The 17,068-nt window shown below is 46.2% G+C and overlaps 1 protein-coding gene across 2 annotated transcripts in view; it reads left to right on the top strand.

Moving 5' to 3' along the window:
* The window catches only part of LOC129860000 (tensin-1-like), a gene marked incomplete in the record, with an annotated part of 130,876 nt that extends 121,928 nt beyond the window's left edge, over positions 1-8,948 (top strand). Inside the window, 12 exon segments of one of the 2 annotated variants that reach the window (XM_055930309.1) lie at positions 1,790-1,879; positions 2,096-2,125; positions 2,736-2,808; positions 2,924-3,540; positions 3,754-3,969; positions 4,123-4,218; positions 4,307-4,456; positions 4,705-4,737; positions 5,261-5,429; positions 5,615-5,683; positions 5,809-5,838; positions 6,002-8,948. In XM_055930309.1, the coding sequence (XP_055786284.1) occupies positions 1,790-1,879; positions 2,096-2,125; positions 2,736-2,808; positions 2,924-3,540; positions 3,754-3,969; positions 4,123-4,218; positions 4,307-4,456; positions 4,705-4,737; positions 5,261-5,429; positions 5,615-5,683; positions 5,809-5,838; positions 6,002-6,131 (1,703 nt within the window). 2 annotated transcript variants of the gene reach the window in all.
* Between the last annotated feature and the right edge of the window lie 8,120 nt (positions 8,949-17,068).

Raw genomic sequence — 17,068 nt, 5'->3', positions numbered from 1 at the left:
TGCGTTCTAACATTATTTGGAGGAACGATGCGTTCTAACATTATTTGGAGGAACGATGCGTTCTAACATTATTTGGAGGAACGATGCGTTCTAACATTATTTGGAGGAACGATGCGTTCTAACATTATTTGGAGGAACGATGCGTTCTAACATTATTTGGACAGGGCCAGAGAAAGTCACTGCTGTTACTGAAATGTTCAATTGTTGGTGTTTTGATTGAGACTAATCGGTGGTGGTGGGTTTCCTAAATTAATTCAATAACACTTTTTTTTCTCTTGTAGAGATTATTCAATGGTAAACTAATACTAATTCCCTCTGTGAAAGAAATTATGAGAGAGACTGGGAATAAAAAGGAAAAATGACATTTTAATAATTTAGCAGGCACACTTATCCAGAGCGACTTACAGTAGTGAATGCATAAATCTTTAAACTTTTTCATACTGTTCCTCTGTGGGAGTCAAACTCACAACCCTGGCAAGCTACATGCTCAACCAACTGAGCCACACAGGAGTAGATAGAAGATAATAATGTATTGTAGTTTCAACACTTAACCTATGACCTATAAATCATGTCAGGTTAGACAGTAGATTGCTTCTTGGCACCATAGAGATACCATAGAGATAAATACTGTATCTATCTGTATTTATCTTAATGCTTGACACATGATCATTTCAATAGACAGACTGCTTTTGGACTTATTTGGGACCAACCAGGGTTAGGGCTCCCTATTCCTGCAGTGGTCACCGCCACACTGTAGTTGAAGTAAGGACCTGCTTTGAGCCCCCAGATACCCCCCTCCATCTACCCCCTTTGCCCTGCCCCACTACCCCTGCTCTGGCCCCTGCCTGCTCTCTCTGGAGGCACTATCTTTGAAACAGACAGACAAAGAATTGATGTGGGATTCTTTGGTAAGTGGAGGATGCATGGAATTTTCAGATTACTGCTCAATGTCCAGTCCACCACGCCAACCCTAGCCAAACTCTTCTCCACCGCTGGCAAACTGATGGAATTTCAATTCACTTCATGAATTGACTGAATAAAAAAAATGGATTGGACCCCAATCCTGGCATGTAGTCATTGTGTCTGTCTCCTTGGATATACAGTACTACTATGTAGTTACTAGATGTACTGTTCAGGATGCCATTGGTTCCCTGGCCGTGTCACCAGTCCCTCAGGGAACTGTTCTGTGTTGGTCTGCTTTCTGCATGCCATGTCCCAACTCTTGCATGGCCAGGGCATGTTGTACTGTGTCTCCATTCACCATCCTGGTTGTCCTGTTGTTGTAGTGTGTTGGTTGTTTGGATCTGACACTATGTATTCTGTTTGAAGCAGCTCAGATCTTCTGTAGGCTTAAAACTTACAGTTCTCTCGCTCTCCCTCTCTCTCGCTCTGTTTCTCTCGCTCTCTCTCTGTTTCTCTCACTCTCTCTCGCCCTCTCGCTCTGTTTCTCTCACTCTCTCTCGCCCTCTCGCTCTGTTTCTCTCGCTCTCTCGCGCGTTCTCTTGCTCTGTTTCTCTCACTCTCTCGCTCTCGCTCTGTTTCTCTCACACTCTCGCTCTCACTCTGTTTCTCTCGCTCTCTCTCTGTTTCTCTCACTCTCTCTCGACCTCTCGCTCCGTTTCTCTCGCTCTCTCTCGCGCGCTCTCTCGCTCTGTTTCTCTCTCTCTCTCGCTTTCTCACTCTCTCATTCGCTCTCGCTCTGTTTCTCTCGCTCTCTCTGTTTCTCTCGCTCTCTCTCTCTGTTTATCTCACTCTCTCACAATCTCTCTGTTTCTCTCGCTCTCTCTAGCCCGTTCTCCTCCAGGCTTGGCCAAAACCCCTCTCTCTGCTTTAGGACTGAAGCCCCACCATCCAGCAGACATTCTCCATGGTGGATCAGGTCAGAGCACACACACACACACACACACACACACACACACACACACACACACACACACACACACACACACACACACACACACACACACACACACACACACACCTGCAAACTTTGGTCTCTTGCTTCTCTTTCAACGGTTTCCTCCTCCTCTTTGTCTTACCTCTCCCTCAATCACCGACTGTTTTCTTCTTCTACTTCTTCTTTCTGTTCTGTCAGACTGTGAATCTGTAAGCGATGAGGAGCAAGGTAAGGGCGTTTCTATGGCAACACGTGGCATCAACCTCTCATCCCCGTCACATAGAGTACCCATAATCCTTTGTGTTCGGCCATATTTGAAAACCCCTCGTTTTGAGCGGAGGATCTTGTTATGGCGTCTCGGATTTGCTCTACCTTCTGTTGTTTGCTTCTAGAGGAATAACACAGTCCCACTATACAGGCTGCAACCGCAAACATTCTGTTTTGATTGGCTATAAGTGGTTAAGTCCTGCCTCTTCTCGAATTTCATTGGGTGCCCAATGCGTCCCAAAGTTTCTGAAACGTGAAGAAAAGGTTCAGGTTAAAGTAAGGAATTTGTTAAGGTGTGAGGTAAGGTTACAGAAGGTTAGGTATCACATCTATATTTGGTTGTTAACCTGTTGAGTGGGCCTGTTTAATGCCTCCACCTCTCAACTTTGCATCTGTGTTAATCCCACTTTGAGTCTCCCTCAGGATGTTTCTTTTCTTTTTTCACCGTTTTGGGAATGACCTCGCCAGGTTTCATCTGTCGGCCCCCCTCATAACAGCATCCCTTTGACTCCCTGTTTAGCCTGCCAATTACAGTGTAATAATAATATATGTGTGTGTGTTTTCACTACAGACGGCCGTGGTTATGGTGGACACCCCTTTAATGATCCTATATCTTCCAGTAGTCCCATCCACAGCCCAGACGGGTGAGTACTGTACTGTTCCTGGGGCACAGAGTTTGGATAACCCAGGGGAGACTCTTGAAATAAGAGGAATAAAGATAGTCCTAGGTTACAGCTCAGTGTTTCGCTCTCTCTGCAGCATGAGGATGACTTCCTCCATTCGGCTCCAGGCTGACTCCGGCTTCCACTCCCACCCCTTGGAGAGCGCCCAGCACACCCCCGTTCCGTCCTATGGCCCCCACTCCCCTGAGGGATCCCAGGTCAGCGTCGTGGGCCCCCTCCACACCGTCCCCGGAAGCCCCAACACACTCCACCGCACGGTGGCCACCAACACCCCACCAAGCCCCGCCCTCCAGCGCCGCCTGGCCAACCAGGCCAGCCCGGGTCTGGCTCGTCACCCCACACCGCCCAATGGAAATAGGGTACAAGTCCCCGGCAGCCCTGTGATCCCCGCAAGAGGCTCCAGAACCACCGCCGTCCCTCCTAGCCCTTTGATGGGGCGCCACCCGATGGCCAGTGGCCACACTACGCCCGATGACAGACAGGGGGCACCACCCACGCCCTCCTTCCCAGTGTCGCCCCAGCCGATGCTTCCAGAGAAGAGACGGATGCCTAGTGGAGAGAGGTCCAATGGGGGGCTGTCGTATGGGACTGTGGATGGGAAGACCACCACACCCACCTTACCCAGTGGAGGCAGCACGCCCAGTGTGTCGACCTCTCACACCCTACCCGACCTCTCCAAATTCTCTATCTACGGTGAGAGAGGAGGTCCAATCCTAAATAGCATCTAGCCCTAGTCTCTGCCATGTTCTTTATAACTATTCAATCTATTCAGATCTAGCCAAGTGAGCGGTCATACTCAATCATGCACAGCAGAAACTGTACAGTCAATCAGTGCTTATTTTGATGGATGAAAGTCTCAGAATCATCCCTATTTCATTGCTTTGACCATTGTCACTACTTATACAGACCAGAGTCCAGACATCAGGCTGAACGTGAAGTTTGTCCAGGACACGTCTAAGTTCTGGTACAAGCCAGACATCTCCAGAGAGCAGGCCATCAGTCTGCTGAGAGACAGGGAGCCAGGGGCCTTCGTCATCAGGGACAGTCACTCCTTCAGAGGGGCCTACGGCCTGGCCATGAAGGTGGCCTGCCCACCTCCCACCGCCCAGGCCAACAAGAAAGGTACAGTAGATCTTTAATCTTAGTCGCAGGTCTAGGATCAGATCACCCTAACCCGAAACCCAACCTTAATCATTAGGAGTGAAAACGCAAAAACAGACCTTCGATCAGAGAACTTTGATTAAAGGATGTGTTTACTGTTTTGTTTTTTGGCAGTTGGTGACATCACAAGCGAGCTGGTGAGGCACTTCCTGATTGAGACGAGCCCCAAAGGCGTGCGTCTGAAGGGCTGTCCCAACGAACCCTACTTTGGTGAGTTCCAAACATGCATATTCAACAGAGAACTTGTTCATTAGCTCTCCAGCAAGTAAGTACACCTGCTAATCATGTGTGTGTGCAGGATGTCTGTCTGCCCTGGTGTACCAACACTCGATGACTCCTCTGGCCCTGCCCTGCAAGCTGATGATCCCCAGCAAAGATCCCAATGAGGAGGCCCTGGAGCTGGACACTCCCACTGACACAGTGGCCGAGCTGGTGAAACAAGGAGCAGGTGAGGACAAACTGCACCCTGCATTATTCAGCCCATTCTCTTTCATTTGATCATCAATCCATTCCAAGCCTTCTACTACAACAGTAGATACATAGAACAACAATCAAATAATAATCGGCCAAATTCTGTTTTACTTTTACTACTGTAGTACCTATGTAGTTACTATGCAGTTACACAAATACATAGTTTTCATGTACTACAGCGGTTTTGTTTCTCCTCTCATGCTCGGATACCCTGTTATGTTGCAGTAGCACAGCAACAAGTCCCCGAGGAGGCCCATGGTAAATACTGCACTGTGTTTTTGGGTTCTATTTTGGCATTATTAACCCCCTTGTCCCTACACTCCCCAGACTGATATTTCACCTCTGCATGGTCACCACAGAAGCTTCCCTCTCACTACCATGCCATGCCTGCCTTAGTCACATCTTTGCTTGTCATGGTTGTCACTCAAACGAGTTGTCACAACCAACAGCGTTCTATAACGCTGTTCTTTAGGTCTTATGCAGGGCAGCTGTTGTGAGCTTTGAAACATTGTCTTCTGGATTGGATGTGTGTTCTTTTCTCTTTGGTAGAGATAGCATGGCACTACCTACCGACAAATGCATGGAGTGAGCATTCTGATCGGAGAAGAAAGGGAAGATATGGAGCCACTAATATGCAGCCAGCTGTTGCCTCGATCTGTTTTTCAACACTTATCCACAACATGTTTAAATGATTGCACTAATTGTTGGTAGTTGAACTCCTTCACTGCTTCATTTTCAACACTGAATGATTATGCACCATTTTCTTTTTGTTCTCTCCCAGCATGCAATGTTCTTTACATCAGCTCTGTGGACATGGAGTCTCTGACCGGTCCTCAGGCCGTCGCCAAGGCAATCAGCGAAACGGTGGCTGTCAACCCGTTGCCCGCGGCAACAACCGTCCATTTCAAAGTGTCGTCCCAGGGCATCACCCTCACGGATAGCCAGAGGAAGTGAGTAGTAACCATGGAAACAGGAACACCCTAAACCCACAGTCAGAGACATAGAAATCTGTCGGTATTCAATCATTGATTCTGTGTGCTACACTAGTATGTCAAACTGTTTTACTTGAATTGAGCTAGCTTGGTGACAAACTCTGAGATTTCCAACACTAACTCTGAGTTTTCTCCTGCCCTAGGGTCTTCTTCCGAAGGCACTACCCAATCAACACTGTCACCTACTGTGACATTGACCCCCAGGACAGGAAGTAAGTGTTTGAGACCAGATATTTCTGCTGTGCTAAAGTAGTGAAAATAGTGCAAATGTAGCCTACATAGGGAAGATTTTTTGATTGTTCCTCCAAAATGTATTTGTTACATCTCGCCTTCACAGGTGGAGCAAGGAAGGAGGTGGAACGGCAAAGTAAGTCTCACAACTCAAATCACTCTATTATACATAGAATAGGTCATTAACTAGATGGGACAAATAATTCCCATGGTCCACATAGGCCTATAAATAACTACATCAAATCATGAACCATCTCCTACATATTCAAACCAGGCTTTTATTTCTCTTGAAACTTCAGACTGTTTGGTTTCGTGGCACGTAAACAAGGAAGCACAACGGACAACGTCAGCCACCTGTTTGCCGAGTTGGACCCCGACCAGCCTGCTTCAGCCATCGTCAACTTCGTCTCCAAAGTCATGAGGCGATGAAACCAACCAACCCCCGGCAGCCATTTTTTTGTTCTTCCATTTTTTTTCTCCTTAATTTTGGAATGTATTTCATTATTTTCTTCTGTTCTCTTTGTTTTCTTCTGCGAGATTTTATGTTTGAAGGACTTGGAGGTAATCCAAGATGGCGTCAGAGGAAGTTGTGGCTGGAGTGGTGACAGTGATAACGTGGCTCGAGCTGGTGGAGGAAGATGGTTTCTTCCACAGGGTAACTGTGGAAGTCCAAGTGGAGAAGCTGCGTGCTAAACTACGTATCGGTGGGAGAAAAGGACACTGACATTTATCAGGTTTTCGGATTGATTTACCAAAGGTAGCACTCAGAACAAGTATGTCATTATTAGATGGTCAGTGTAAGGCGTTGTAGGTTTTCTTTTTTTTTTGTTCTTTTTTTACAATGGGACTGTTGAAATGAAACAGACAAAAACAGAAAGAATGCTTTCTTCTTGAACTTTATTCTGTCTTCAGAAAAATAGTTTGCCTCAATGGCTTCTTACTAAAGAATATTTAAGAAGACATTTTGCATGTTAGCTCGATCTTTAAGCTTGGTCCACTAAAGTAATTTGTGAACCCTCGAGTGGACATTTCCCAGGCCTGTTGTATGTTGTAAAGGGCTCAACAGCGAGAAAAATAAACTGTTCTCAACTTCACAGAGCAGATCAACCTTCTCATAAAACACATTGCTAATGTTAGGTCCAGACTTGACCAGTCGATCCTGGAGTGCACTGATTGATTTCAGATGTGGGAGATGGATTACTCTGGCCTGTGGAAAGGTAGCTGGTAAATCTACTGCTGTCACTTCTCCTGTCCACACGGTGGTGCCGATTATCCACGTTTGAACTCAATCCTGCTTGTCTCAGACTGATCCTCACCTGCTGGCTGCTCACAGACACTGCTACTTAACACACTGGAAACAAACGACAGGGACTGGTCCGAGCCCTGGGCCCTAGGCACTGTCCTGCATGTTTTAGTCCAACTGCACCCCCCTCCCTCTAAGCTACGTTCAACATCCCCAAAACGGCCATTCTATGCTGTGTTCTATGAAGACTTTACCCCTAAGACAAGAAAACAGAGGTTGTTTGCCTTGTTAGAGACTGCATGATATTATAAACCACTTTTGGACTCTACTAAAGAGTCCTAAAAAGAAAAAAGAACATGTAGACAGCCTTTTGTTGAAGTACTTACTCGATGGTGAGATGCGATATTTATTTTATTTTCTTGTTCCAACTTGCAGCAGGGTTTCACTGTATCAAGCAAGGTTGTCTTTCATTTTTAACCAAAAGGGAATTTATCCTCTCACCAGATCGCATCTACATACCTTTAGACAAACCTAGAGGTTGTCACACTGTGTGTAAATGCCTGCTTCTCAAACACACACCACTCACCCATCTTTCATAAGCTAAGGAAAAATGATATTGATATCAAATGTATATAGATATACTACTTTGAAAGGTGACATAGCTAAAAAAAATATTTATTTTTGTTGCTTTGTTCCTCCATGATAACTCATATATACATATATTGTACAGTCTACATAAAGAAGATTACCTTAAGGATTGAGAAAAAAATACTTATTTTGGCTAATGATTTCAAAGTCGGGAGATTTTGAAAGGCTTTTGGATATATATGGTGTACATTACTCAGTACATGTATGTTTGTTCTAGCTCGTCATGTTTCTTCTTCTTCGCGTTCTCAGAGATTGAGGTTAGGCATGTATGGGATGAAAGCATATGATTTTTACAGGAAAAATGCATGGACAAAACCGTCCGGGTGGTATACCAACATAATGTTCAAGTTTGTCTTAAACGCTGCCATAATACAGCGAATAATATCAGTTACATGGCAAATGTTGTTGCCAGTTTTAGGGTCAGCTCTTGAATATGGATTTACCATATTATGAAAATATGAAATGTTCTTTAAAAAAAATCTGTTTTTATAAGGGAAGCATGAGGACATTTAATTTAGAAGCCGACCTTAAATGCAATATGTAAACAACAATGTGCACCCCATCATAACGACATTATGATTTGCCAAAGATTCAAACACATAACTTCTTTGGTGTCTACATGTTTGGCTTTTTCCAAGGAAATTGTGTTGCTAAGCCGAATTAATTCATAAATGTTCCTTCTGTTGCCAGTAAATATGCAGACCCACATACCACTAACACCACCATTATATATGAACTTCCCTATTCTCTCTCTCGTCCTCTCCATTGCAACTGAATGGATTTGAGACTATTGTTAACCCGTTTAGAAATACCAAGCACTTACCAATGGAACACCACAACCATACAACAGATGCAGAGATGCAAACAATTACTTTATATCATTTCATGTGAATATCAGTGTTGAAGGCAAAATGTTGTCTACAATTCTTCAAATATCTTTTATTTGAGCTACTATGTCTAGCTATAATCACCCCGATGTCCAAACCGTGGCCCTCTGTGACCCTCTGTGGCCCTCCGTGGCCCTCTCAAAGTAACATGATTTATTTATTCTCCTTATTTATTCTTTATTTGCCGGTATGTTTTTTTTTATTTTTTAAAGTCCTCAACATTTCAAGCTACATGACCCCGCGGTTGTCAGTCAGTGTTAACCAATGGAAATGGAATGTGTTTTTGTGTGGAGGTGTGTGGAGGAGTTCAGTGTACAGATGGGACTTAATGAGTGTGTGAATGTATTACTTAGGATGTACAGAAGGGTCTTGTGTTTTTTTCTTCATTTGCATTATACTGTCATGGCTTACCTGTTCCTGAGGAGAAAAAAAAACATTAAAGCAATACAAATCCGTTACAGTAAAACATATGGTGGTTTGAGCTTTCATTTTATCACTCATTGTGTGTAGTCATCTTAACTGTGTCTCTATGGTAACACATCGCTTATGACCATAGCGTTATGTTTTGAATTGTATGATCTTTATGGCTATGACTATATAGGTGTGCGTTCATAAATTCACTCTATAGTGCCAGAGAGCGCTCTGAGTACGCTCTGGGCGTTCGTAAATTCAGAGGTTGTCAGATTGTCCATTCATAAATTCTGAGTGTTTCGCTCTCAGAGTGTTTAGAGCGCACACTGGACGCTCTGGCCGAGGGGTAGGGTTGATCCGAGAGCGTTCTGACACAACGGCAGTCAAGCACTCAGGCTCACTGGCTAAAGTTACCTAGCATGCTAGCTACTTCCAGGCATAAATGAGAGAACACCTCACTCTGACCATTTTACTTGCCCCTAGCAAAGCTGGTTAGGCTGTTTTCATGTTACCCAGAGCATTGGTGACTGTAACTGTGCTGCTGGCAACAATTGAATTAAGCTTTTTTGCCGATGTTTACTGACACCGGCCATATTCAACAGGCGTTGAGCGTTACTAAATTCATCAATTATTCTGCACTTGGCACATTCAGACAAGAGTGCTCTGAAATTCTGAGTAGATAGCCAGAGTGAATGTACAAACGCGCCCTAGATCAGTGTTTCCCAACTCCAGTCCTCCAGTACTCCCGACAGTACAGATTGTTGAGGCCCTGAACAAGCACACCTGATTCTACTTGTTAACTAATCATCAAGCCCTTGACAAGTTGAATCAGGTGTTTTTGTCTGGGTCTACAACAAAAATGTGTGCTGTTGGGGGTACTGGAGGACCGGAGTTGGGAAACACTGATATAGGCATTCTAATATAAACAGAGACCAATCCTCACTTGAGATCTGTCCACCACACAATTCTGACTTGCATTAATCATGTCTTGATGTCAGTGGGAGATTTATCCAAACATTTTACTTACACATTTCAGTTCTAGGTTAGGATTCGGTCCAAGGAACTGATTGGTCAGAGCCAGGTTTACTCTGTGAAAAGTTTGCCTGTGGTTACATATTATAGCCACTCAGTGGCAGTATGTGTCCTTCTCAACAGAGTAGGCTACTTTCCTGCATGCATTTATTGAGCAGGTTATTAACAGTTTCTGAATGTGAATATAGTTCAAATAGCTAGTACAGCCTATGCAAATCAAATATTTTAGGAGGTATCCCCCAAGTATTTTGGCCTATATTGATTTAGTGTTTTGAAATGTGAGTCCTGTATCTAACAATTTCTGTTATAAATGAAGATCATTGCGATGGCAAACCACTGAGTCTTTTTCCTAGAAAATATATTTTTCCTCGCTGTCAATCAACAACACTTTTGCCAGCTTTAAGCATGTTCTTCACTACATGCTATGTTGAGGTTGAACAACTGCGTTCAACTGACAAACTCAAACACCATCAGAACATGTTGTGGCTGCTCATTAGGTGTTAGGGAGATTATGGGTGAGTATGAGACACGTTAAAGCAGCGTTTCCCCAGGAATCCCCACGTTTCCCTCATAGTGGTCAGGAGAACACACTGGGGTCTTCACTAGGGACTGTGCTACTGATGACTAACTCTGGCTTGGATTATTTGGGAGGTCAAAGGATCGCTTTAGCTGGACCACAGCACAACATTCCTCAGGCACCACTGATTTAAGAGCAGATTGAATTCAGCTCTTGAAGCCATCCCATTATTCAACGTGAGGGTCAAACCAAGCCTTTAAAGCGGAATGTAGGGACTTGGGAGGTCAACGTTTGGGAATCTGGCATGACCTTTAAAACAGGAAATGGATGTTTGGTAGTGGGAATAGGAAGTTGTGGGCAGAATGTTCTTCTGAGTATACCCGGTATGCACACACACTGAGGGTCATGGGATCTTACAGGGGGTTCTGGGCCAGGTGGTGACCATGGCGATAGTAAACATTTCACAATCTTGGGTCATGTGTAATCTCCAAAAGGTGATGCAATGGTTGCTATGTGGTTGTTGGGGCAAATATTTAGACACAAAAAGGCATTTCTGTAGCTGTTGACCTTAGGAGTGGAGAACTCATTTTCCAAAATGGTGCTCCAAATATGGGCATTGCTTTACCCACCACATAGCGTTATAGGCCTACCAATTCCAAAACCTTGGGTTCATATTCCTCACAAACCATGTTTGTCTACTCTATTGTCATCCCTATAGCAACCCTCTGCTGGCGACAGCCCTCATTCTGTGTTCATTAAAATCCCCTTTGTTAATCTGACGCTGTAAAAGCTGAGGTGACATCACAAACGTCAGTTGTGGGTTTAATGAAAACATTGTGCTGCCTGGCTCTGAACTAACATGTTACAGCAGTCAGAGAGCATCAGCTAGGAGCTACAGGCAATGTTTCCAAACGTCAACATGGCACAAGAGAGATTTTGACAGACACGTCATGTGCCGATCTGAATTTGGCTTTAAACTCCCTCTTTTCCTTTCTCACAGACCCACTCTCTCTTTCTCGGTTCGCTGTTTATCTCTCTCACACATGCAAGCTTGTGTGTGCATGCGTACGTGCTTCTGTGTGTGTGTACGTGTGTGCATGTATTTTCTCAGGCCAGGCCAGCTGTATCCAGGTTAGATTAAACTGTGCATGAAGAGCACTAAGCCCATCTAGCATCATTGGCCTTTTTCCTACAGTAAATAGCCTTCTACCCACGTCAACGTCCACACACCAGTGGCACCACGAGGGGCTTTAGTATTTACATTATGTGATGGAGTGGAGAGTACTGCACATGAAAACACTGCTATGGAACTTTAAGCATCCCCAGCTGGAAACTGGCTCAAGTGTACTGGCCTACCCCTCACCCATGTATTCTGTAAGGTCAAACAGATAGAAAAGGAGCAAATGGAGCTAACACAATACCCTAATCTACCTGACTGACAATCATAGCTGTTCTACCCAATACATTTCTATCTAAACGTTTGGTTATATTGCACCCTGATGTGTGGTGAGAATTCCTCTGGCACAAAATGGCCACCGTGTTTCTCCCAAATGGCTGCTACTCTTTGGTAGCAGATGACAATGAGCGAGAACATCTATTTTATGTTGTGCGAATGTCTAAAATCATGAAAAAAAGTTTAATCTCATTGGAAATGTGTTTGGCCATGTGTGCCTGTGCACACAATTGTACAAAGGCAATTCAATTTGATGTCACTCAATTTTACAGCTGACATTTGATACAGTAAAACGGTCCATAGACCTTAACGCATGGACCACAACTCTTTCCCTGCCCTTGGCCTTTACATAAGTGTGTATCACAGTAGACATCCTAACAACCAATAAAAGCGATATCATCGACTGGGCCATCACTTTTACATCATAGCAGACAGTGCTCAATACAGAAATATGTACACTAACACCATGGATGACGTAGGGCCGTATCCCCTTTAACTAGCTGTGTATTTAGCATTGCTCAGGGCCTCAGGCTGATGCATTTATTGGTTGTTGGGGAGAGACTGGGCTGCATACGCCAATACATTGGACCGCGTGCGTCATGAATCCACTGGCTGCAGCGGCGAGAGCTTGTCCTCATGTGGTAAATATGCACTGACTGAGATTCATATCATGCTGATGCATTCCATCTAGAGGAGTTGCACAAGGAGAGTACGACCTGGCTCCATTTCGGGCCACTTTGGGGTTTACTGATCTGACCGGGACTGGATAGGTGCAAAGCAATATTGCTGATGCTCCATTTGGACCGACAGGTTTTTGTGGAGCTTCTGAAAGGCTGGCTGGACCAGCATGGGAGAGTTGAACAGAGGCAGCTGCTGTCAGTCTGTACGTGTTTCCCTCTTTCTCCGAGTTGTAAGAGCAAGCACAGCAGAAACTGGCTACTCTTTAGTTGACTGATATAGCTGGCAAGGTAACTGCTGTTTAACTTCAAATAAACTAAACTACTGTTTATTCCCAATGCTGAGCTAGTAATGTAACTGACATGATACATTGGCTAACGATTCATCCCCTCTTGACTAAGGTGAATGAATTACCCGGCTTGTAGCTACCACAGCCAGTTCAGCTCAAGCCTGTAGCTATCTGTTTGATAGTAATAATAGCCACCTCATATAACTATCTAACAGCTGTTGGTTGTATGTGTAATGATGTGCGCTGAAAGTCAGGAAGCAAGTGTCACGTTCCTGACCTGTTTTATGTTATTTTTGTATGTGTTTAGTTGGTCAGGGCGTGAGTTGGGGTGGGCATTCTATGTTTTGTGTTTCTATGTTTAGGTCACTTGTAATTAGCCTTATATGGTTCTCAATCAGGGACAGGTGTTTGACGTTTTCCTCTGATTGAGAACCATATATAGGTTGGCTGTTCACACTGTTTGTTTGTGGGTGATTGTCTTCCGTGTCTGTGTATGTTGCACCACACGGGACTGTTTCGGTTTGTTCGTTCATGTATGTAGTCTGTTTCCTGTTCGTGCGTTCTTCGTCTATTGTAAGTTCTCAAGTCAGGTCTGTCTACATTGTTTATTTGTTTTGTAGTTTATTCAAGTGTTTTTCGTGTTTCGTCTTTGTCTTGTTTAATAAATATTCATGTCGTATCACAACGCTGCGTTTTGGTTAAATCCCTACCAACCAAAGACCAAGCGGCGTGGGAGAGCGCAACAAAGAAACCAGGACTCGTGGACATGGGAGGAAATATTGGACGGAAAGGGACCCTGGGCTCAACCAGGAGAATATCGCCGCCCCAAAGCTGAGCTGGAGGCAGCGAAAGCAGAGAGGCGGCGATATGAGGAGGCAGCACGGAAACAAGGCTGGAAGCCCGTAAGTCAAACCCAAAAATGTATTGGGGGGGGGGGCTCTCGGGTAGTTTAGTTGGGTCAGTTGGGAGACGTGAGCCAACTCCTCCTGCTTACCGTAAGGAGCAGGAGGATTTGGAGGTGAGTGACGCAGAGACAGTAAAAGAGTTAATGGAGAAATTGGAGGAGAGAGTTATGAGGGATGTACTGGTTTGGTGCATGAGGTACGGCATCCGTCCGAATGAACGTGTTGGTGAGTTAATGTCACCGGGAACAGCTCTCCATACTCGTCCTGAGGTGCGTGCTAGCCGTCTGGTTAAGACAGTGCCTACAGCACGTACAAAGCCTCCTGTGCGTCTCCAGAGTCCTGTGCGTCCTGTTACTGCTCCTCGCACTAGCCCTGTGGTGCGTGTCCCCAGCCCAGTACCACCAGTGCTGACACCACGCACTAAGCCTCCTGTGCCTCTCCAGAGCCCTGTTCCTCCTCCACGCACTCTCCCTGGGGTGCGTGTATCCAGCCCAGTGCCTCCAGTTCCGGCACCACGCACCAAGCCTCATGTGCGTATCCAGAGCCCTGTACGCACTGTTCCTTCTCCCCGTACTCGCCCTGATGTGCGTGCCCTCAGCCCGGTACCACCAGTTCCGGTACCACGCACCAGGCCTATAGTACGCTTTGAGAGTCCAGTGTGCCCTGTTGTTGTTCCCCGCACTACCATGAAGGTGCGTAGCTTTAGCCCGGTACCTCCAGTTCCGGCACCACGCACCAGGCCTACAGTGCATCTCAGCCGGCCAGAGTCTGCCGTCTGCCCAACGGCGCCTGAACTGCCCGTCTGCCTAACGGCGCCTGAACTGCCCGTCTGCCCAACGGTACCTGAACTTCCCGTCTGCCCAACGCCGTCTGAACTGTCCGTCTGCCCAACGCCGTCTGAACTGTCCGTCTGTCAAGCGCCGCATGAACTGCCCGTCTGTACTGAGCCTTCAAAGCCGCCCGTCTGTACTGAGCCTGCAAAGCCTCCCGTCTGCCATGAGCCTTCAGAGCCGTCCGCCAGACAGGAGCCGCTAGAGCCTTCCGCCAGACAGGAGCCGCTAGAGCCTTCCGCCAGACAGGAGCAGCCAGAGCCTTCCGCCAGACAGGAGCAGCCAGAGCCTTCCGCCAGACAGGATCAGCCAGAGCCGTCAGCGAGCCATGACCAGCCAGAGCCGTCAGCGAGCCATGACCAGCCAGAGCCGTCAGCGAGCCATGACCAGCCAGAGCCGTCATCCAGCCATGACCAGCCAGAGCCGTCATCCAGCCATGACCAGCCAGAGCCGTCATCCAGCCATGACCAGCCAGAGCCGTCATCCAGCCAGGATCCACCAGAACCAGCCAGCCAGGATCCGCCAGAGCCAGCCAGCCAGGATCCGCCAGAGCCAGCCAGCCAGGATCCGCCAGAGCCAGCCAGCCAGGATCCGTCCCTCAGTCCGGAGCTGCCGTCCTTCAGTCCGGAGCTGCCGTCCCTCATTCTGGTGTTGCCCCTCATTCTGGTGTTTCCCCTCATTCCGGTGTTGCCCCTCATTCCGGTGCTGCTCCTTATCCCGGTGACGCCCATTAATTTAGGTGGGGTTATTTGGAGGGTGGTCATTGTGAGGGGGATAAGAAAGCGGGGATTTATTATGGTGGGATGGGAACCACGCCCAGAGCCTGAGCCGCCACCGTGAACAGATGCCCACCCAGACCCTCCCCTAGACTTTTGGTGGTGCGTCCGGAGTTCGCACCTTGAGGGGGGGGGTTCTGTCACGTTCCTGACCTGTTTTATGTTATTTTTGTATGTGTTTAGTTGGTCAGGGCGTGAGTTGGGGTGGGCATTCTATGTTTTGTGTTTCTATGTTTAGGTCACTTGTAATTAGCCTTATATGGTTCTCAATCCGACTCTTTTCTCTGTATACATCAATGATGTTGCTCTTGCTGCGGGCGATTCCCTGATCCACCTCTACGCAGACGACACCATTCTGTATACTTCCGGCCCTTCCCTGGACACTGTGCTATCTAACCTCCAAACGAGCTTCAATGCCATACAACACTCCTTCCGTGGCCTCCAACTGCTCTTAAACGCTAGTAAAACCAAATGCATGCTTTTCAACCGTTCGCTGCCTGCACCCGCACGCCCGACTAGCATCACCACCCTGGACGGTTCCGACCTAGAATATGTGGACATCTATAAGTACCTAGGTGTCTGGCTAGACTGCAAACTCTCCTTCCAGACTCATATCAAACATCTCCAATCCAAAATGAAATCTAGAGTCGGCTTTCTATTCCGGAACAAAGCCTCCTTCACTCACGCCGCCAAACTTACCCTAGTAAAACTGACTATCCTACCGATCCTCGACTTCGGCGATGTCATCTACAAAATAGCTTCCAGTACTCTACTCAGCAAACTGGATGCAGTTTATCACAGTGCCATCCGTTTTGTTACTAAAGCACCTTATACGACCCACCACTGCGACCTGTATGCCCTAGTCGGCTGGCCCTCGCTACATGTTCGTCGTCAGACCCACTGGCTCCAGGTCATCTACAAGGCTATGCTAGGTAACGTGCCGCCTTATCTCAGTTCACTGGTCACGATGGCTACACCCACCTGTAGCACGCTCTCCAGCAGGTGTATCTCACTGATCATCCCTAAAGCCAAAACCTCATTTGGACGCCTTTCCTTCCAGTTCTCTGCTGCCTGCGACTGGAACGAATTGCAAAAATCTCTGAAGTTGGAGACTTTTATCTCCCTCAACAACTTTAAACATCTGCTATCCGAGCAGCTAACCGATCGCTGCAGCTGTACATAGTCCATCGGTATATAGCCCACCCAATTTACCTACCTCACCCCCATACTGCTTTTATTTATTTACTTTTCTGCTCTTTTGCACACCAGTATCTCTCCTTGCACATGATCATCTGATGATTTATCACTCCAGTGTTAATCTGCTAAATTGTAATTATTCGATTTATTGCCTACCTCCTCATGCCTTTTGCACACATTGTATATAGATTCTCTTTTTTTCTACCATGTTATTGACTTGTTTATTGTTTACTCCATGTGTAACTCTGTGTTGTTGTCTGTTCACACTGCTATGCTTTATCTTGGCCAGGTCGCAGTTGCAAATGAGAACTTGTTCTCAACTAGCCTACCTGGTTAAATAAAGGTGAAAAAAAAAATAAAAATAAAAAAAAAATCAGGGACAGGTGTTTGACGTTTTCCTCTGATTGAGAACCATATATAGGTTGGCTGTTCACACTGTTTGTTTGTGGGTGATTGTCTTCCGTGTCTGTGTATGTTGCACCACACGGGACTGTTTCGGT

The sequence above is a fragment of the Salvelinus fontinalis genome, chromosome 7, assembly GCF_029448725.1.
Source record: "Salvelinus fontinalis isolate EN_2023a chromosome 7, ASM2944872v1, whole genome shotgun sequence".
Taxonomy (NCBI): Eukaryota; Metazoa; Chordata; class Actinopteri; order Salmoniformes; family Salmonidae; genus Salvelinus; species Salvelinus fontinalis.
Note: the sequence above shows the minus strand (reverse complement) of the source record. Positions and strands in the feature narration are given on the sequence as shown.